The 21,259-nt window shown below is 41.8% G+C and overlaps 1 protein-coding gene across 2 annotated transcripts in view; it reads left to right on the forward strand.

The window, feature by feature from the left end:
• Positions 1–21,259, forward strand: part of lrp2a (low density lipoprotein receptor-related protein 2a) — a 60,310-nt gene that overhangs the window by 13,227 nt on the left and 25,824 nt on the right. The window contains exons 9-37 of one of the 2 annotated variants that reach the window (XM_018741635.1): positions 190–309; positions 432–560; positions 1,207–1,376; positions 2,772–2,995; positions 3,349–3,555; positions 4,980–5,182; positions 5,294–5,434; positions 5,880–6,083; positions 7,553–7,745; positions 8,572–8,697; positions 8,983–9,113; positions 9,238–9,375; positions 9,482–9,763; positions 10,422–10,661; positions 10,987–11,106; positions 11,288–11,404; positions 11,912–12,292; positions 12,745–12,759; positions 13,120–13,368; positions 14,677–14,888; positions 14,974–15,158; positions 15,324–15,552; positions 15,879–16,056; positions 16,554–16,682; positions 17,537–17,703; positions 17,792–17,935; positions 18,297–18,406; positions 19,776–19,953; positions 20,302–20,515. In XM_018741635.1, the coding sequence (XP_018597151.1) occupies positions 190–309; positions 432–560; positions 1,207–1,376; positions 2,772–2,995; positions 3,349–3,555; positions 4,980–5,182; positions 5,294–5,434; positions 5,880–6,083; positions 7,553–7,745; positions 8,572–8,697; positions 8,983–9,113; positions 9,238–9,375; positions 9,482–9,763; positions 10,422–10,661; positions 10,987–11,106; positions 11,288–11,404; positions 11,912–12,292; positions 12,745–12,759; positions 13,120–13,368; positions 14,677–14,888; positions 14,974–15,158; positions 15,324–15,552; positions 15,879–16,056; positions 16,554–16,682; positions 17,537–17,703; positions 17,792–17,935; positions 18,297–18,406; positions 19,776–19,953; positions 20,302–20,515 (5,136 nt within the window). Of the gene's footprint in view, positions 1–189; positions 310–431; positions 561–1,206; positions 1,377–2,771; positions 2,996–3,348; positions 3,556–4,979; positions 5,183–5,293; positions 5,435–5,879; positions 6,084–7,552; positions 7,746–8,571; positions 8,698–8,982; positions 9,114–9,237; positions 9,376–9,481; positions 9,764–10,421; positions 10,662–10,986; positions 11,107–11,287; positions 11,405–11,911; positions 12,293–12,744; positions 12,760–13,119; positions 13,369–14,676; positions 14,889–14,973; positions 15,159–15,323; positions 15,553–15,878; positions 16,057–16,553; positions 16,683–17,536; positions 17,704–17,791; positions 17,936–18,296; positions 18,407–19,775; positions 19,954–20,301; positions 20,516–21,259 lie in introns of those variants that run through there. The other variant, XM_029256848.1, reaches the window with a different exon arrangement.

Genomic DNA, 21,259 nt, shown 5'->3' on the forward strand with positions numbered 1-21,259 from the left:
CAGACCATCCCTTCATCACCCTCTTGTCCCTTCCCTGAGAGCAACATTTTTACCATACCTTGTTTAAAAAACTTTCCTGTTGTTTTGCCAGTAACTTTCCTTTAACTGTGAGGTCTAATGGTATTCAAAATAAATCCATAGATTTTTTTACCATAACTGACGGTGGAATATGTCTTGCTCGGGTGCCAGGTATCTGGAAGTGTCCTTCTCTAAGCTGTGAGCACCGCTGCCACCCGTCCCCTGATGGGGGGACGTGCTCCTGCCCTCCAGGATATGTGATCAACAACAACAACAGCCGATCCTGCATTGGTATGTGTAGCTGCCACCTACCTTTGCACTCCCCCAAGGCTACTGGTGGCTGAAAAAATACTAGACACTGGGGACATCAGAATAATTGAGAAGATGCTGAATCTGTCAATTTTCCTTCGTAGATTTTGATGACTGCAAGATGTGGGGCATCTGCGACCAGCTGTGCGAAGACCGGATTGGCAGCCACCACTGCAGCTGCCTGGATGGCTATATCCTGGAACAACACAGACACTGTAGAGCTAACACTTCATGTGAGTTATTCTAAGCCTCTTCTGTGCACTTAAACAGCAGCTCAACCCCATACCCCCACCCTTCACTCAAAATCCAGGCTACCACCCCCGTTCGAAGCTCCTCACCCTGCCTGTGGCCCCTAGGGGCATTGTATGAGCTGGTTGTTGTTTCAACCTCTCCATTTGACTGTGCATGAATCAGAAACCACTGGCTTGGGGAAGGCTCTCTTCTCTGCCCCTGTCCAACTGAGCATCCAGGGGAGTGTGCTGAGGCCAATAACATAGTTACTGAAAAAACACACCTGTTTCTTGAAGACCTTTTCAGAATGCCTATTCATACTACCAGCTTTAATCTTCTAAAAAGTTTAAAGCTTTATGGGAGGTCTAAAGCATGGTGACATATGTCTGTAGTTGTAAATATCTCTCAAATATACCATAGATGTCATTGAATTTATTACACCGAGATATATGCCGACATTGTAAGAAATATTTCAATGCAAATACATATGATATTTTAGAACCAAACTTAACATATCAACAAAACTTCTTAGTGCACGTTGCTTGCTGAAACTTCATTAATGCTTTGTAATATAGTGTATAATACAGAATTTATTTTCAGATAATGTGTCTGGTGTGTGCTAACTGGTTGATATAATTTCTCCTGTAGCTGGCTCACCATTCTTGGTCTTCTCTAATGGAAAGGATCTGGTCGTTGGAGACCTCCATGGACACAGTCTGCGTCCATTGGTGCAATCTCAGAACCGAGGCATTGCAGTTGGAGTGGACTTTCACTACCACCTGAATCGGGTTTTCTGGACAGATACCATTCAGAACAAGGTTGAAACTTAGATCTTTCTTGACCCTCTACATTTATTGATATGCTATAATTCATCAATCATTATGTTTCTACGCCCTTGCGAATATTATGTTTATTGGGAATTAGTTGTCTAAATCCTTGGAACTTGTACCTTTATCTTTGTCTTTGGGAATGTGAAACACTATCTGTGTGACTCACATTCTTTTCCCGCTACATTTCCTGTGTTAGTTGCAGTTATTGACATTTTGGATTTTTGAGGTGCAAATCCAACTGATATGTGAAATCGCACTGTTACATTTGTTGCCGATAACAATGTGCTGCATTGTGCAGTTACCACCTTGAAAGGCTACTGATGTTCTCCTTGTCCACAAAGTGCTACTTTTCCTCTGATCCAATGCCACCTTTTGCCTGTACAAAGTTTGGCTTGCTTCCCAAGCAAAGCTGCTTCTGTTTGACTGGTCAAAAAGCAGGCTTGTCATTGCTATTTATGCTGAACCTCATACAAAAAACAGTCCCACAGTGTTTTATTAAAGAAATCTCCTAGTTACAGTCCTTCAGAATTCTTGCAGCATCCCCACTTCATGCCAAACTGGACAAGAACCTTGCTTGCTGTGAGTAGAGAGTGAATTCTTAGACTTATTCCTCTAGATACTACTCATGGTGCAGCCGTCTCCCAGATGGTGGTGCCACAAAAGGAGGTTGTTGATTTGGAGCAGTATCCAACATCCTAATTTAGGGAGCTGTCTCAGTCTGCTTGTAGAAAATGTTCGCATATTTTTCTTCAATTTTATGCAACCCAATCGCGTACTAAGTAGTCTGGTGGTGTTTGTTTTCACCACGCCTGCCTCGCTATATGCATTCTTTGAGCCTGCTCAAGGGGCTTTGTTTCAGCTCTTGGCTGCTGTGTGGTTTGAACCTCAGCCATGAGACTGAAAGGCGGGGATGTCTCGGGAACGCAGTATCTCTGCTGATCAGTCACCTCTCCTAGAGTCAACCATTTTAAATCTGGGACTACAAGCAGGGTTTCTCAATGTACAGAGGAAGTTAAACATTCAAGTTTCATGAAGAAAAAAAGCCCTTTCTCTGCATCTAAAACATTTGAATGAGATTTTTCCAAATAACACTCCGTTTAGCAATTTCCTTACCCAGTGTTTTACTGCTGACCAGTCAAACTTGTGTATGAAAGCACTCCCAGAGATAAAAATTTAAATCATCAGCATAGTATATGTAATGTCCAGCAGAAGTCATGTTAGTTGTCAGGTGATAGCAAGCAGTAACATCATGTACCTTTTAAACTCTGTTCTGACTACCCCATTTTTACTGTGTGTAATTCTTTTGAAACAGTTTATTTTGCAAGGTTGTAAGGTCTACATATGGCTAATCTCTTAACAAGGATGCTTTATGTTGGGGAACAGGTGTTTTCGGTGGATATGGATGGTTCCCACATGGAAGTGGTCTTAAATGTATCAGTTGACTACCCTGAAAACCTGGCTGTGGACTGGGTGAACAATAAGCTGTACGTGGTCGAAGGTGTCGTCAACAGAATCGACATGGCTGATTTAGATGGGAAGAACCGTGTAACACTGATTGCAGAGAACCTGGGAAATCCAAGAGGCCTGGCCGTGGACCCGACTGTAGGGTAAGTGCTGGGAACTCCCCAGTCCCATCTCTCTCTGTCTCACTCTGCTCAGAGGTAATAACAAGGGCATGGGATAAGGAGATTTTCTCAAGGGATTAGCTGGGAAGTAATAAAATTGATGAACCCGGATGTAACTTGATAGGGGTGTTCAAGAATGGAAAGCTGGTTGGGTGGCTTAAAATAGATTGCAAAGTGATAATTTATTTAATTACATCATCATTATTTTAACTCTATATTTACAGCTGTAAGGAAATGGACAATCTGTGTGTAGTTTTTTGGTCCCTTGGGATGCTTTGGAAACCTGCTTTGCATGTGTCACACTACAGAGTAAAATTGTCTTACTTTCTGTTCAGTTTCATGTTCTTCTCTGACTGGGACACTCTGAATGGGGAGCCCGGTCTGGAGCGTGCCTACATGGATGGGACCAACCGCTACGGAATCATAAAGACCAAATTGGGCTGGCCTGCTGGCATTACACTGGACATTGTGGCCAAGAGGGTGTACTGGGCAGACAGTCGCTATGACTACATAGAAACCACCACCTATGATGGACTGCACAGGTAAGTATCTGTAAAAAGACATTGGGAAGTGCAAAGCAGTTCAGTGACAGTTCACAGGCAGTCTAGTTTAACTTCAGACGAGTACTGGAAATATGTAACAGACTACAGATTTTCAAACAGAATGTATGAATTATTTACTGGAAAACTGGTCTATGACTCTTAGATACTGTATAACCTCTGTTGTAAATAGGATTAGCTGCTCATGTTCAAAACACACACACATTTTCTGAACCGCTTGTCCCATATGGGGACGCGGAGCCTAACCTGGCAACACAGGGCGTAAGGCTGGAGGGGGAGGGGACACACCCAGGACAGGACGTCAGTCCGTCGCAGGGCACCCCAAGCGGGACTCGAACCCCAGACTCACCGGAGAGCAGGACTGTGGTCCAACCCACTGCGCCACAGTACCCCTATGTTCAAAACAATTGTTACAAAGTTAAATACGATTACGTTTACTGAGTCAGTGGATATGAGTATATTTGAATTGTCAAGTAAATTTCTGCATTCAGCTAATATTGCACAATAATATTCTTATTTGCAAGTAATTTTTTATCAGTATCAGCAAATACAATGCTTTATTATATGCATATATTCAGCAGTAAAATTTTCACTAATGTGGCTTAATAGATTAATAAAGAGAATGAATCATTGCTGTATCTTAACTGGAGGGGGTGCTGTGGTGCAGCAGGTTTGGCCTGTACCTGCTCTCTGGTGGGTCTGGGGTTCAAGTCCTGCTTGGGGTGCCTTGTGATGGACTGGCGTCCCATCCTGGCTGTGTCCACTCCCCCTCCAGCCTTGCACCTTGTGTTGCCGGGTTAGGCTCCAGCTTGCTGTGACCCCGCTCAGGACCAGCGGTTTCGGTGTGTGTGTCTTAACTGAAGCACAGCTACTTTAAAGCTACGTCTGACAAACATGGAAACACGCCTTTGAAAGAAGAGCTCAGAAAATAGTTTTTGGCATTCAGACAGAATATGTCAGCATTTCTATTGCATCTAAGACCCCTAACGCTAGACATTATGGGTGTGACTTGTCACATGCTGTGTGACATCACATACTCCTTGAGCTGTTAACTGAGAGGTACTCAGTTTATACCTTTAATTTCTCCTCTTTATGGTTACAGTTCACGGGAGAGGTAAGCTATGCACTACCTCGCTTGATGTTCACTGAGTAAACCCAAAACAACTGAGAAATCTCCTCACTTCTACTGAGCACAGTTAGGTTGATAGTGATATATCTTAGGTAGGAATATGTAACAGACATCTTATGTATATTGTTTTAATAGAATTGCAGCTTTATATTTACTCTGCATTTTGGTAAAAATGTTTAATTTACAAAAAGGTTTCTAGCTTCAGTAATAAAAAGTGTGAACTTTTTCAAAGTCAGCATGCTGTTCAAGACTTTACCTGGGACTGCATTTTTGTCAGGAAAACAGTGGTCCATGGAGGGTCTGTGATCCCACATCCTTTTGGCATCAGTCTGTTTGAACACAATGTGTACTTCACTGACTGGACGAAAATGGCTGTCCTGAGGGCCAACAAGTTCAGTGACAATAATCCCCAGTTGATCTACCACACCTCCATGACTCCACATGGTGTGACAGTGGTTCACCCACTTCGACAGCCGTACGGTAAGTGTGCAGTGTGGAATGTCACACAGATCATTTCACTTCTTGCATAATATCAAATGAAAGAAGGGTTCTTGAGATGCATGGTAAAGGGATTATGCCCCACTATTGCAGTGAGGAACCCGTGCGGAACCAACAAGGGCGGCTGTGAGCATATCTGTGTGCTGAGCCACCAGACAGACAACGATGGGCTGGGATATCGCTGTAGGTGCCAGCTAGGCTATGATTTGCACGCGGATGGCAAGCGATGCATGGGTAAGGGCATTGATTGCTGTCTGCATTTAGGCCAGTTGTAGATACATGAGATCAGTTAGGTGAATCATGTACCAGAATCCATGCACACATTTTTTCACCAGTGAGAAGTTAATGATATGTACTATTTTTACATGGTTAAAGGAAATTGTTTTGAGACCATGTTCCAAAACAGCAACTCTGTGTAATATATAGTACATATACCAAAAAAGAAAATTCCAGTAGGCATTAAAACCTTCATCATTTAATAATCTAATTATGTGCATAATTTCAAGCTCTTTTTGACCATACATCCTTTGCAACCCACTACTTCCCTTTTACAGTGTACTACAGCATATGTAGCATTGCATCTGAAGAAGAGTCAGTTTGGGAGAGTATCTGTTTGCTGCAAACTATTTTTTACCTGTATGTAGGATCCTTCCTATGTTAAACCTCTTGTCCCTTTCAGCTGTGAGGCAGTTCCTGCTCTTCACCTGCCAGCTGGCAGTCAGGGGCATCCCTTTCAACCTCTCCACCCAGGAGGACATCATCCTACCCATCACTGGAACTCCATCCTTCTTTGTTGGAGTGGACTTTAGTGCAGAGGATGATGCTATTTTTTTCTCAGACACAGCCAAGAATATCATCTACAAGCAGAAGGTGGATGGAACTGGTGAGGGCCCTTGTTTTAAGAGCAATATTCTGTCTTGCCTCATTAAAAAAATCACCTTCTTTTAAATCCTCTCCCTGACCCCCAAATATTAATTTTAACATAAAAAAACTTTTTCCATAACAGTCATGTTGATAAAATCATTTTAATATTGATGGACACTATATTTTTCCTTTCATCCTTCAATATGTGCAGCATCATCTTGGGTTATCTGTAGGAGTAGGGCTCATGTGATCAATCACAAATGGACTGGGAAAGAAGGGGCCTCTCGTGCCGATCTGGGTCCTTGAGTGGGGGAGGAGGTGTAGTGTGGCATGAATGACTGGAAATTTCACTGTACCTTGAACGTATTGTCTAGAATGCTGGAAAAAACTAAGCTGTCAATAAGTACCACAGAAATAAGTGGCTGGAGTTATTAGTGGTAATCCTTAATGTGTCCTTCAGAGTGCAACTACCTTGTAAAACAAGTTTTTTTTTTAAGTTCAGAGCAGAAGTAGGTCAGAGCAATACAGAGAAAGAAATAGTATATCAAGAAAACACAAATATATAGAGATACGTGGTATAATGCAAGGGGACAAGGTTGTAGTATTAAGCAGGGGCGGTCATGTAGCACTATCTAAAGGTGACCAAATATCCCTGAATTTCTTTGAAGTATCACGCAGTTCAAATGCTCGCTTTTTTAGGAGAATAAAGAATTTTAAAAACTGAAACAATAATCTTCATTAAAAAGTTATTCAGTAAAAGTAATTTAAGTTAACCATTTGATGCTTGAGTCAACCATATTTTTGTAACTGGAGCTTCTTGTGGGGGACATAGCAACAAAATATATTTCCTTTCCATGTGTAAGAGTAATCTACCTACATATATTCCACAGTTTCATAAAAACAGATTTGCATTATGGTTTATCTCGAATGCAGAGGGGCACAAATCAAAGTTTTTGTTAAAGATTTTTAAAATGGTTGAATAAGCACTGTAAGCTTGTATGCTACCACATTTAGAGAAAAAAATGTATTGAAGTGCCTAGGGCAGCCTTACATTCAAAACACAGCTGAGATGTCCCCAGAAATATCCTATGAAGATATGCTGGAGTAAGGTAGATTCTGTGAATGAATTTAAAGTTTTGTTCCTGAATGCTGAGGGAGGTGCAGGCAAGAAGGAGTAGAACACCACGATAGATTATAGAAAATCATCCACCATCACGGAAGGACAAGCCATGCTCCAACGTCTCTCTCAGTACATCACGAGAACAGGTACCAACACTTGTCACAATGCTGTGTAAAGCAGAAGTTATCCTCACTTATCGAAGCTTCACAACAGTGCAGTATTGTGTTTGTAGTATCATCCTGGCAAGTGGGACTTTCCCCTTTTGGGCCTGTGCAGCACTAATACAGTCTGACAGCCTATTAACTCAAGCATGCTCCATATTTGCCTTCACAAGAAATGTACCCATTCAGGCAGTTTGATCTCTTCAGGCAGGGAGATGCTTGCAGTGAACCGAGTGGAAGGGGTGGAGGACCTGGCCTATGATTGGATATCAAAGAACCTCTACTGGACGGACCCGCGATACCGGAGCATTTCGGTGATGAAGGTAGCAGATAGGTCCAGGCGGGCCATCATCAGGAACCTCAACAACCCCCGATCCATCGTGGTGCACCCTGGGATTGGGTAATTACAGTTGGACAGCTAGTCGACTGTCTGTATTCAGGGAAAGAGATAAAAAGCTCCAGTTTCCCCTTCCTTTTCCTAAGAAGAAAAAGTGAGAGACTATATCAGAGGATGTGGGACCCAGGAGACAACAGATTTAATACAGTTCAGTGTAGTTCAGTAAAGTTTGGTCAAAGGGGTCTCGGAAGAGGAAAAGTGATTTCCAAATCTATCTTGAAAATAACATTTTTTATTTCAAATATTTTTAAATAATGACAAATTATGCTTTTATTGATTTGGTGGAAACTAGGAAAAAGAACTATTGTCATCATGTGAAACTTGCTGTGCTGTGCTTGCGCACAGTGAAAACAGTTTAGAGGAGTTAATAGCTCAGTTCCCCCCTTGTTCATTCTTGGTTCTGCAGCTCAACAACATGAAAAAGCATTAGTGGTCTGGGCACTTGTGTCCAGTCACACCTACTGTGATGCAAGAACTTCCAACCCCTTTGTGGATTGTTCGTGCGGTAAAACCAAAGCTTGATAAAAGGACTCTTTATTTAGTGCTTGTGAGACATTTCCAATAGCTTCAAAGTCATAAGGTCTCTGGGTCCAAAAGCCTAGATTAGTGCTGCATGAAGGCTGGTATTGTACTGAACACTGAGAACTTGACTATAAATGCAAAGCCTTCAAGTGTCTTCACTACATTGTCTACATTTCAGTTTATAAACATGAGGAATAATAAAAAAAGTTTTGCTTTCATCCTACTGTAAATGTACTTTTTTGTAGGTATTTGCAGTAATGTACAGAACCTGAATATGTTGGTTGTTTTATTTCCCTGTTTTGGACAGGTATATTTTCTGGACAGACTGGTATCGTCCGGCCAAGATCATGAGGGCCTGGTGTGACGGGTCACATGCACAGCCCATTGTGAACACTACTCTGGGTTGGCCCAATGGCCTGGCTATCGACTGGAGGTATGCCAGCAGTGGGGAGATGTATAGTAAAAGACGTCAGCTGGATTGATACCCAGATGCCCAGAAGCAACACACCTGACTAAAACAATTAAATTTATAGTGGAGACTGGAGTATTCACTGCCACTGTGAATGGAAACATACTAAAAATACATTTGTTGACATTCAGTTGTTTACTTGTCAAAGATCTCTGTAAGCCTCTTATAGAAATGATCCTCACTAATCTTTATTCTGACTGCATAATTTATGCTACTATAATTTATCTAATCCAAGATGTCTTTGCCTAGCTCCCTACGTCTCTACTGGGTGGACGCCTTCTTTGATAAGATCGAACACAGCACCTTTGATGGGACCAACAGACTGACTCTTAATCGCATCACGCAAATGTCCCATCCCTTTGGCCTAACCATCTTTGGAAGTTAGTTTTCTTCTCTAAGGAAGTGCGGATTTCACAATAATAGCATAGCATAACTGCAAGCACATTTAGGCTTCTTATCCTACCAGCCTATAGCCTTCTACTCATTATGGTTTGCTTTTTGCAGATTATGCCTACTTCACTGATTGGCGGCTGGGAGGCATTGTGCGTGTGCGGAAGACTGATGGTGGGGAGTTGGTTGTCATCAGGAGGGGCATTAGCCACATTATGCACATCAAGTCCTTCAATGCAAACTCCCAGACTGGTAAGCTACACTCTTTAGAAGGAGTTTCTGCTTCCAGTTACCATTTCTGAAAATTTCATTTATATTTTCCTCCTGTTACTCTCTCTTATCCCTGACCTGTCCCTAGGAACTAACTACTGCAACAGATTGACCAATCCCAATGGCGACTGCAGCCACTTTTGCTTTCCAGTGCCTAACTTTCAGCGGGTATGTGGCTGTCCCTATGGCATGACACTTGCACCCAACCAGCAGACATGTGTGGAGGATCCCTCCAACGAGCCCCCTACCCTGCAGTGTGGGGCCAACTCCTTCTCCTGTGCCAATGGAAAATGTGTCACACAGAACTACAGATGTGATGGCATAGATGACTGCCATGACAACAGCGATGAATTACACTGTGGTGCTCATAGTAAGTAAATAATTCTCTGATGCTCCCTTTACTGCAATGACGGTGATTTCACAGTATTGTGCAAGTAACCCACAGCCTTGGAGGATCTACTGTTTTACTAAAACTGAATACTAGTGAATAAAAATTTATACTTAAATACTTAATACTTGGGGGGTGCGGTGGCGCAGTGGGTTGGACCATGGTCCTGCTCTCTGGTGGGTCTGGGGTTCGAGTCCTGCTTGGGGTACCTTGTGACGGACTGGTGTCCCGTCCTGGGTGTGTCCCCTCCCCCTCCAGCCTTACGCCCTGTGTTACCGGGTAGGCTCCGGTTCCCCGTGACCCCCTATGGGACAAGCGGTTCTGAAGATGTGTGTGTGTGTGTGTGTGTGTGCGCGCTTAATACTTGGGGGGTGCAGTGGCGCAGTGGGTTGGACCACAGTCCTGCTCTCTGGTGGGTCTGGGGTTTGAGTCCCGCTGGGGGTGCCTTGCGATGGACTGGTGTCCTGTCCTGGGTATGTCCCCTCCCCCTCTGGCCTTATGCCCTTTGTTACTGGGTAGGCTCTGGTTCCCCGCGACCCTGTATGGGACAAGTGGTTCTGAAAGTGTGTGTGTGTGTGTGCTTAATACTTTACTTAAATGTCATCATTCTAGAAGATGTTACACTCTCCTCTTCTGTCAGACACAACTTGCTCTCCGACTGCGTTCACCTGTGCCAATCAGCGCTGTGTGCCTGCTAGCTGGCACTGTGATGGACACAACGACTGTTATGACAACAGTGATGAGCAGAATTGCCCAACCTTGGGTCCCAACACCTGCCCTGTCGGCATGCACACCTGCACCAGTCGCCTCTGTATTCCCATCACCTGGCTCTGTGACACTGACAATGACTGTGGGGATGGTTCAGACGAGGTTAACTGCAGTAAGTGATGAGCCAGCCATATCTGCATTTATACTTACCTAACTGGCAACTAGAGCTCAGTTAATAAGTTTTATCATGTGGTGTTCTTGAAGTGCTACTCATTTACAAATTGCACTTTGTAATTAACTCTTTATAGCTTGCTTGCCTGTCTATGTGATGCTATACCTTGAAACACAACCTTTGCAGCATATCCTTTTGCTTTTAAGAACGCTTGAGGCTTCTGTAAGTCAAAAAGCTTTAGAAAAGCTCTCTGGCCACAATAATACCTTGTGTCAGCAATGCAACATTGAGGTGGATTAAGCATCAAGCATCTGTGGCTTGTCAGACTTCACAGGCACCTGTTACCCGGGTCAGTTCCAATGTCCAGATCACCGCTGCATTGACCCCAACTACGTGTGTGATGGAGATCGGGATTGTGTGGATGGTACTGACGAGCAGGGTTGCAGTGAGTATCTGACTACGTGTATAGTGCTTTTGCCTTGGGCAAGCACACAAATGAGCTCTTTCTTCACAGAGCCAGCCATTGGCGACTTAGATTTCCTATACATATTTTGTATCAGTTTGTTTCAGAATTAGCAAAGCAAGTTATAAGCCTACAAATAATTCCAAACCTACTCTTTCTCCAGTTTACAACTGCACTGCCTATGAATTCAAATGCGCCAATGGCCACCAGTGCGTCAACTCCTACTACCGCTGTGATGGGGTTTTTGACTGCAATGATCGATCTGACGAAGCTGGTTGCCGTAAGTATTGCCTAAAGTCATAAATTGAACCCCTCAAAGAAATAGTTATATATGTGCATGTTTTGCAGCTTTGTATGAGCATGTTCTGAAATATTTTAACTATATGCTATATGAGGTTTCTATTTTTTATTTTCATTTTATTTTTCATTTATTTTTATTCATTTTCTATTTCATTTTGGTTTTTGCTCTGCTACAGATTAGCTGTGGGTGAGAGTTTTCTTATGTTCAGTCTCTTATTTCTCTTATGTTAAAATATGATATAGTCCTGACATTTGATATTTAATCTTAGTATTCCATTTCTTATTCAAACAGATAAGTGCACCCATTCTTCACATAATGGGATTAGTTTGTTCTGTCAGATCACCCTGTTAGGGCCTTAATATTCCTGGGTTAATCTTTTTAGATTGCCCTGGTATTGCATGCAGTGAAAAATGCAGCATTATTCCATTGTTAGTGGCCTTGTGCACTGTAATACTTTGTTTTAATATCTAATATTTTACCCTCTAGCCACAAGGCCACCTGGCATGTGCCATCATGAGACTGAGTTCCAATGCCAGTCAGATGGCAGTTGCATCCCAACTGCATGGGAGTGTGATGGGCATCCAGATTGTGAGGATGGCTCGGATGAGCATCATGTCTGTCCACCACGCACCTGCCCTTCCTCCTACTTCCGCTGTGACAATGGCAACTGCATTTTCCAGCGTTGGGTGTGCGATGGTGACAATGACTGCCGTGACATGAGTGATGAGCGTGACTGCCCAACACCACCCTTCCACTGCCCTGCCTGGCAGTGGCAGTGTCCTGGGCACAGCGTGTGTGTCAACCTGAGCCGGGTGTGCGATGACACATCAGATTGCCCCAATGGTGCAGATGAGTCACCCCTTTGTAGTAAGTCTTCTCCTGCACTCACTTCTAATTCCTCAACTCACCACTTTGTGACACAAAATTAAGCCAGTCAGCTTCAGTGTAATTCACAAAATAATTGTCATTATTTATCACTAAATGATGAAGTGCACTGATATATATATATATATATAAAACTTTGTCTTTAAAGCCGTCATGTCATTCCATATTTAAATTTGTATGGGTGAAGTCCAATTATCAATATTACCTCAAATTGTTATTGATTATTAGACCACACTGAAATGACATATACATATACTTCTATACTGCTTTCTGAATTCCAGTACTGAGAAAAATATAATTTTTTTTATGTGGGTCCTTGTTGATGGAGGTTTTCTGTTGTGTGTGAAACCTTGTATTCAAATCATGCATGTGATGATCCAGTCTGTGAAAGTGATCTATGATTTTTCCTCTCCCGTCCTTTGCGCTGCTTTCAGATGAGCCGCTGCCAGGTAGGCGACAACCTCAGTAATGACTCAGCCCCATTCTTGTAGCCTCCATTTCCCCAAGTCCTGCAGCACCTACTAACTGCCCGAGAATGGATAGAACGTGACAATGCATGACTGACAAGCCAAAAATTCCTGTAGTTGACTAGGCATAGTAATACCATATGCGCAATGTTCAGTGGCTTGACCAATGTTTGTTTTTGTTGTGGAGATTGGAGGATTTTACATGTAGACCTGTAGGCCCACTGATGCGCATGATCCGAGGTAGTGTAGCATGGCCTCTTACTGCACCATCCAACTTACTTGTTCTCTCTGTAATGTGTGGTGAAGTGCTGACCCCCAGCCCCTCTCAACCCTTTCCTCCAGACCAGGAGAGCTGCTTGGACAACAATGCTGGCTGCACCCATGGGTGCATCCAGGGCCCATTTGGGGCCCAATGCACGTGCCCCGTGGGGTACCTTCTCACCAATGACTCAAAGACATGTGAGGACATTGATGAGTGCAGCCCCCCTGGAGTTTGCAGTCAGCACTGTTTCAATGAACGTGGCTCCTTCCGCTGCCACTGCACTGAGGGCTATACCCTGGAAGCTGACCTCCGTACATGCAAGGCCACAGGTGTGTATTTCTGTGTTTTTCATGTTCCTTGTCTTGCTGAGTGCTTGTGCATGTGTGCCTCTAAATGTTTATGAATTTGCGCACATCCAGGCTAGTACACTGGTAGCCTGTATATGTGTGTACATGCTTGTATAGGTTTGCTCTTATCAGTGTGTTCTCTCAAGCTGAGAGTATGCTTGATTTACCATAGTCTGTAGGGCTGAGTGTTTTAGGTTTAGATTTTAGTCAAAACTCTTTAATACTGACTCAAACCTACTATAACGTGGAAAAACACCTGAGGTACTGTACGTTTTAAAATCTGCCCCAAAGTGTAAAAGTATGACACATAAGAAGTTCTGTTAATGTAAAAGGGACATATAAAAACTAATTGTTTGCTACCTTGGTGGTTCACTGCAAGTAATGAGATTAACTGCTGTAGGCATCTTCATTTAGAGTGATTATTTTTTTTTTATTCTTATCTTCTTTTTTGGGCTATTTAATTACATCTAAATAAAAAAATACAAATGGCTGTAGTTCTGCTGAAAAATTCTTTAGTGTTTATATCTCTGTCATAATCATTATTCCTTTGTTTCATTTGTTTTTATTCATATTTATGATTTTTTTAATATCATATTTAATAACATAAAAGGCCAGCATGATAATATACTCTGAATGGAGAAACTGTGATTCTCCATGATGTGTAAAAGAGGGACATAGAGTATGACATTGCTATGTTGGATGCTCTTCAAGGGGAGCTGTGGTCAGTCTCAACAGACACGTTGTCTCTGCTCTATTCATTCTTCACCCTCATCTGATTACCCCAGATAAGTCAAATAACATATATGTCACTCAGAAATCCCCTCTGGGGTAATTAGGACAACACTCAACAAAGGATTGTTTATGGGAAAAGCAGCTGCTATGAAGCCACTGTGCAGAAAGATAACCTGCTGAAAAGGCTTTTTAAGGTGCCATGATTCTGAACAGCGACTTGTTTATGTTACACGACCAGTGCTGGGAATTCTGGAAATTTTTCTTCCATACTGTGTCATCAGCATCTAGGAGAAATATAGCTGCTTTTCAGTTTGTATACCCCCATGCTTCCGTTTATTGAAAAATCTCACTTGTTCTGAGAACATACTTTGATCAAATTGCATATTTTGACCACTGAGAAAATTAAAGTTTTGTGTTCATGTTGAAAATTTATGAGTTTCCTCCAGTGAGGCATCAGTACATTTTCTGGCGAGGAAAGGATCAGGTGGCTGGGATTTGGTGACAGGTATTATGGTTTACTAAATGTGAATATTTTTTAAATTTTTTTTCCTGCCACAGGCCCCCGAGAGGCCATTCTGCTGGTTGCCAGCCGCAACCAGATTGTGTCAGATGACATTGTGGCACAACCTAATGTGGTTCGCTCACTTGTTCGTGACGGTCGCAACATTGTGGCATTGGACTTTGACACAGCAACAGACCGTGTGTACTGGTCCGACACAACACAGGACCGCATCTGGAGTGCTCATAAGAATGGCACGGACAGAATTGTGGTAAGTCAGCCTTTGTCTTTTTGCTGAGCATATGGAATTCAAAATCATCACTGATGTGAAATGGAGGACTGACATGATTTGACAGATATTTGACAGTGGCATAACGGTGACGGAAAGCCTGGCTGTGGATTGGGTGGGCCGAAACCTGTACTGGACTGATTATGTCCTGGAGACGATTGAAGTGTCCAGACTAGATGGTAGTCACAGGACTCTCCTGATCAGTGACAACATCACTAACCCCAGGGGACTGGTCCTGGACCCCAGAAATGAGTAAGTTCTGCTTCGTGTACTGAGCTACTTCCTCAGTCCCATGTAGGTGCTGAGTCACCACTGGACAGGGGCATAGAAGGCAAACATGCGCTGGATGAATATATTGTCATGTCAGATAAATTCCTGTTAATTTCTTCTCTAATTGGTGTTGTTTCTGCCATGCAGTGCTCACTTCATGTTCTGGACTGACTGGGGTACAAACCCACGCATTGAGAAGGCCAGCATGGATGGCAAAGTGAGGAGCACCATCATCAGTGACAAGCTTTACTGGCCCAATGGCCTGACCATTGACTACCCCAACAAGCTGCTCTACTTTGCAGATGCATATCTGGATTTCATTGACTACTGTGACTACAATGGGAACAACAGGAAACAGGTTTTGGCCAGTGATCTGGTAAGAACATAAAATTCATGTTTTACTTGCACATGCCATATATTTCTGTATTTTGGGTGTATGTCATGGTGTTTTTATTCAAAGTTTAGGTTCAGTATCAACCCTTTTTTAAGACTACAACAGCTTGGTCGCTCTTGATACTTTGTGAGAATGGCATAAAAGTACATGTGTAATATACTGTAGATATTTTTTGATTTAATATATTTATCAAAAAAAAAGACTTTTTACGCTTTCACATACCCTCGTACTTTACCTGCTTGATATGATATCTACTGTGTATTATTAATTCATAATATTTTTTGTTCTGTTCTGTTCTTAATGAAAAGGTGCTGCAGCATCCCCATGCAATAACAATTTTTGAGGACTTTGTGTACTGGACCGACCGGTACACCAACCGTGTGATACGGGCTAACAAGTGGCACGGACAGAACCAGACAGTGATCCTGTATAACATTCCCCAGCCTATGGGCCTGGTGGTCTTGCATCCAGCTCGACAGCCTGCAGGTACTCACATGCCACTGCTGTGTAGCAATTCAACAAACAAATGCAGTGCTATGCAGTTTTAATGCATAACAACAACAATAATAATAATAAGATTGCTGCTATTTAACTGAAGTTAATACAAAATCCATCTTTTATGTGTGAACAAAAAAACAATATGATCAAACTTAATAAAATTAAGCTTTACCCTACTATTATAAAATTAAACCACTAACAAGGCCACAGTAAGACAAGCTCATGAGATAGGGACCGTTGAGTGACACAATACAGCCTAGTATAGGTTATGTTATTAACTTCTCTGAGGCTTACACTTTAAACAAGCTGAGGTTAATAAGGGCATTTTTGAAGGATTATATTTAATTATTAATTTGAAATGTTATATTCAGTTTTATTGTTGCTGATTATTCTCCTCTTGTGAATAACTATATATGTACAACTTGTTATTTTTAGTGTTTATTTGTATTACTACTGACTGTTTTCTCTCTTTTCTGCCTCTGCAGGTGTTAACCGTTGTGCCAACAGCCCCTGCACCCATATCTGCCTGCTGTCTGCTGTTGGCCCCAGGTTCTACTCCTGTGCCTGCCCTTCTGGTTTTACTCTTGCTGCAGACCTGATGACTTGTAAGAAAGGTACTGTAGTTGATGTGCTGGTTCAAGAGAACCTAAGTGTGGTCCTCATTGTTTGCATCTGTACTTAAAAGGATATGTGTTCAGATGTTCCCTTCATACATCAGCATGTTGGCGGAGAAACACTGCTTTAAATAGGGATTAATGAGAGGAGATTCTTTAGTAATATATCTCAGTGGCAGACTGAACATGTCAACGGGATCCCATTTTCACTTTTGTTTTAATGTCCCCTTTTGCAAAGGTAAATATTGAGAATTATAAACCCCCTCTTTGTGTCTAGTGTTTCATTAAGAATACACAAAGGGGCTTTAATCTGCAGTCCGGCAGGTCCTCTTTAGGTCAACAGCTCAGCCATCTCACATTGCAGCTTTGAGAGAACAATGTAAAATGTATTTTGCACTGAAAGATGAATTATTACTTGAGAATGGTAGTGTTCCCATTTGCCTGGAGGTATCCACTGATTCTAATCTCTGGTGACATAGGAAATCAGATTTTGAAATTAACTTTCTTCAGCAAATTTAGATGTACCCTCTGGAGACAATGACTATTTGAACTGCTTCTTTAAGCTGCACACCTCTGTAAAGTAAAAACCTTATGCTGTATCATATTACTCAGAGCGCTGCAGATGCATAATTAGGCAATTACTTGCAGTAATTAAAAAATGTGAAAAAGTTCAGCACTTTTCAAATGTCAAAAAGTCTCAATCTTTTCTGTATGAAATAAAATGCCTCAAGATTTTTCTTACATAAGTTAGAAAGTGATTGTTAAAAATGTTTACTGCCTGTAAGGCAAAGAATGAGATTTTGTCTGTGTGAAGTTGTTTTTCTTAATTCTAATTTATTGTTGCCTTTTTTAAGTTGAAGACCCTTTTCTGGTGGTGGTCAGAGATAGTATAATCTACGGCATTTCCCTGAACCCGGAAGACAAGAGTAATGATGCTATGGTGCCTGTTGCTGGGCTGCAGAATGGCTACGACGTTGATTTTGACAATTCAGAGCAGATGATCTACTGGGTAGAGCACCCGGTACGTCCCTGGGCCTTGGCCTGCTGAGAGCTGTATGAATTCTTGTCCTCAGCAAAACCTTTTAATCACTCTCCTCACTCCTTCTCAGGGAGAGATCCACCGAGTAAGATCTGATGGCACGAACAGGACAGAGTTTGCCCCTGCTGCTATCCTGGGCTCTCCTGTTGGCTTGGCTCTGGACTGGATCTCAGAAAACTTATACTATACCAACCCAGCCACACAGTCCATAGAGGTGCGACATCATAAAGAAACTGTGTTACACTAACCCAGCCTTTACAATCTATAGAACAGAGACCTACTCAGCCTTGCAGCAAATAGGGTTGATAAGTCACGCAGAAACTTTGCCACCATTCTATCCTAGCAGTCTGGAGATAGGAGATATTGTGTAAAATCGTGATGTTCTCTTCCAAAATTGCTCAGTATCTGTTGGAATTTAAAGGCAAGCTTGCTAACTAAAGTAATTTCTCTAAAGATTAAATTTTATCAGTTTTGCATTTTTAGTAACTGAATACTTCACTCTGATAACAATGATATATGTTACAAATGTTGACGTGCTAGCTTTTTATCAATTGTTCTCAATGATTTGTACCCAGGTACTGAAACTGAATGGAGACGTGCAGTATAGGAAGACTCTGATCACCAACAATGGCACCCCAACTGGAGCCGGAACTCCTATTGGCATTGCTGTGGACCCGGCACGTGGGTAAGGCCTGCTAGACATAACCTGGGCATCTCTGTTAATCTTCAACCATTTGTTCCGTCCTCAAAGTTCAGTAAACATTGAGAAAAAGTTGATATGTGGTCAAGGCAAAGTATGAGTATATCTCCAACAGTCTGAAGATGTATATATTACATACCATATTTTAGCATTTCAGTGTTTTGGGACAGCTCTTAGTGTGGTCATTAGAGCTGCTGTTTTAGGTCCCAGAGGTCACAGGTTTGAATCCACCTCCAGCTGTAGTACCCTTGAGCAAGGTACTTACCCTAAAATTAATCCAGTAAAAATTACCCAGCTGTATAAATGGGTAAATAACTGTAGATATCAACATTGCAAGTTGCTTTGGAGAAAAGTGTCAGCTAAATGAGTAAATGTAGTATATATGCATGTATTTTAGTATAGTTGCTGGTCAGCTGACTGTGATTCTTTTCAGAAAGGTTTCACAACGTTTAACAGTTTCACTAAGCAGATGCTTTTCTCCAAACTGGCATACAATAGAGAATAACAAACATGCATTTTGCCAACAGAAAAGTGACACAAATGCAGACAGGTTATACTCGAAGTACACTATTTTAATCAAATACAACCATTTTTCTAGTATACATTGCACAAATCACTGCATATAGAACTGATAAAGAATACAATTTTTCTCTTTTTTTTTTAGATAATGTAATTCAAATTTATAGAGCAGACTGAAGATTAGGAGAGAAGTGGGTCTGAAAGAGACCTGTCTTGAAACCCTTCTTAAATGTTTAGAGAGATTCAGCAGTTCAGAGTGAGAGAGGGAGATAATTCCAAGAGGTTTGAGCCAGAACTGAGAACTTTCAGGCTTCTGAATTCTGGACCTCTTGTTCATGGGACCACCAAGCAGCCACAGATGGAGGAGTGTTGAAATCTGACTGGGGTGTAGTGAGTGATGTGGTCCTGTAGCTACTGGGGAGAAGATCTGCTGATGAGCTCTTTGCTGTAACAAGAGTCTTGAACTTGATACATACCTCAGGAATGCAGAGATGGGTGTAACACGATAAAATCTCAAATACTCTCAACACAGAAGTTCAATCTTACAGCATTCCAATTATACTAAATTAAGAGGTTTTGAAAAGTTTTTTGATTTTGTGAAATGTATTATTTATTTATTGAAAGGTAAAGGAATGTTTTTGCATTTATGCATACATCTCATATTTAATTACAGTACAAGCAAAGTCATTCAATTGGATGTACTTGGAAGAAGGTATTCAGATAAAAGTAACTTTGAAAATAACACCATTTTAATCCATGACAACCTGAAGGTGCGTACTGACTCATGAAGTTCATTAAAAAACTGTGTTGTTGTCATCATGCTGCCTTGTTTCAGAAAGATGTACTGGACTGACCAGGGGACAGAGACTGGGATCCCAGCCAAGGTGGCCTCTGCAGACATGGATGGCTCCAATCCTGTCATCCTTTTTACCAACAACATGGACCACATCGAGTTCATAACCATTGACATACGGGAAAACAGGCTGTATTGGGCTGTCACAGGAACTGGCATGGTAAGTCTTGAAAGTACACTTGGAAAAGAAGCTGTAAGTGTTGTGGGAACTAAACTAAGTATATGTATGGCTAAGTTCAATCAGAGAGTTACATTTACAGTTATTCATTTAGCAGACACTTTTCTCCAAAGTGACGTACATCTCAGAGAAATAAAATTTGTGCATTACATTAGGAAAAAGTTCTTTGCACGAGTAGCTGCATAAAACTCAGAACAGACGATTCCTGATCACCTTCCTACAAATTTTTTTTTATCGAGTTGAGGGAAAGGATTTATTTAACTGTAGCTACAAGCAGATTTCCTGTGACCAGTTGGATCCAGTACACTAACTACGGCTGAATCTCCACAGATTGAACGTGGAGACCCGGATGGAACAAACCGCATCACCATTGTGAACAACCTGTCTCACCCATGGGGGGTCGCAGTATATGAAGGCTTCTTGTACTTCACTGACAGGGACTACGAAGTGATCGAGCGTGTGGACAAGGCCACAGGAGCCAACAGGGTGGTGCTACGGGACAACGTGTCAGGCCTCAGAGTGTTGAAGGTTCACTTCAGAGAGAGTGTGTATCACATAACATCTGTTATTTGTCTTTTACATACCTCTGGTGAATTTGAATATTGTTTCATATTTTATTACTAACAAAATGTTACTTGGGCAGCAGGTAGCATTGAGGTTAGAGCTGATGCTTTACAGTTGAAAGACCCAAGCTTGAGTTCCAATTGTTGCTGTAGTACCCATTGAACAAGGTATTTACCCTGAACTGATTCTCTAAAAATACCAAGCTATAAATTCAGTACCTCAGTCAGTATCATTAACCACAGGTCAAAGTCAGTGTTACAGTGGTTTGCAGCTTATTCTACAAGCACGAGGTGCTAGGTTAGTCAGGGTCTACCCTGGCTGGGACACCAGTACATAGCAGGCACAGCTATATAAATGGGTAAATTACTATAAATTGCTCAGTGTACAAACCTAAACTGTAAGTTGTTTTGGTGAAAAAACTTAAACTAAATGAATCAACAAAAATGTAATTGAACTGTTTTTGTTCCTTGTTCTTTTTTTTTATTTTCTGGGACAGTACTGTTTATAAAAAATGGTTGGTGTCACCAATGGCTTTTTTGATAGCCATTTGATAATTATCATGATGATAATGGGGGGGCCTGTGGCATACCTTTTCAGCAAGAATATAAGACAGCAATGACAATGTCTGTGAGAAGGGAACAAGGCTCCCAATTCATCCCAGATCTGCCAGATGACTTAGGAAGATGTTGTTACAGATAGTGTGCATGGAGGATCCTAAACCACT

Source organism: Scleropages formosus, chromosome 12 (genome assembly GCF_900964775.1).
Source record: "Scleropages formosus chromosome 12, fSclFor1.1, whole genome shotgun sequence".
Lineage (NCBI taxonomy): Eukaryota > Metazoa > Chordata > Actinopteri > Osteoglossiformes > Osteoglossidae > Scleropages > Scleropages formosus.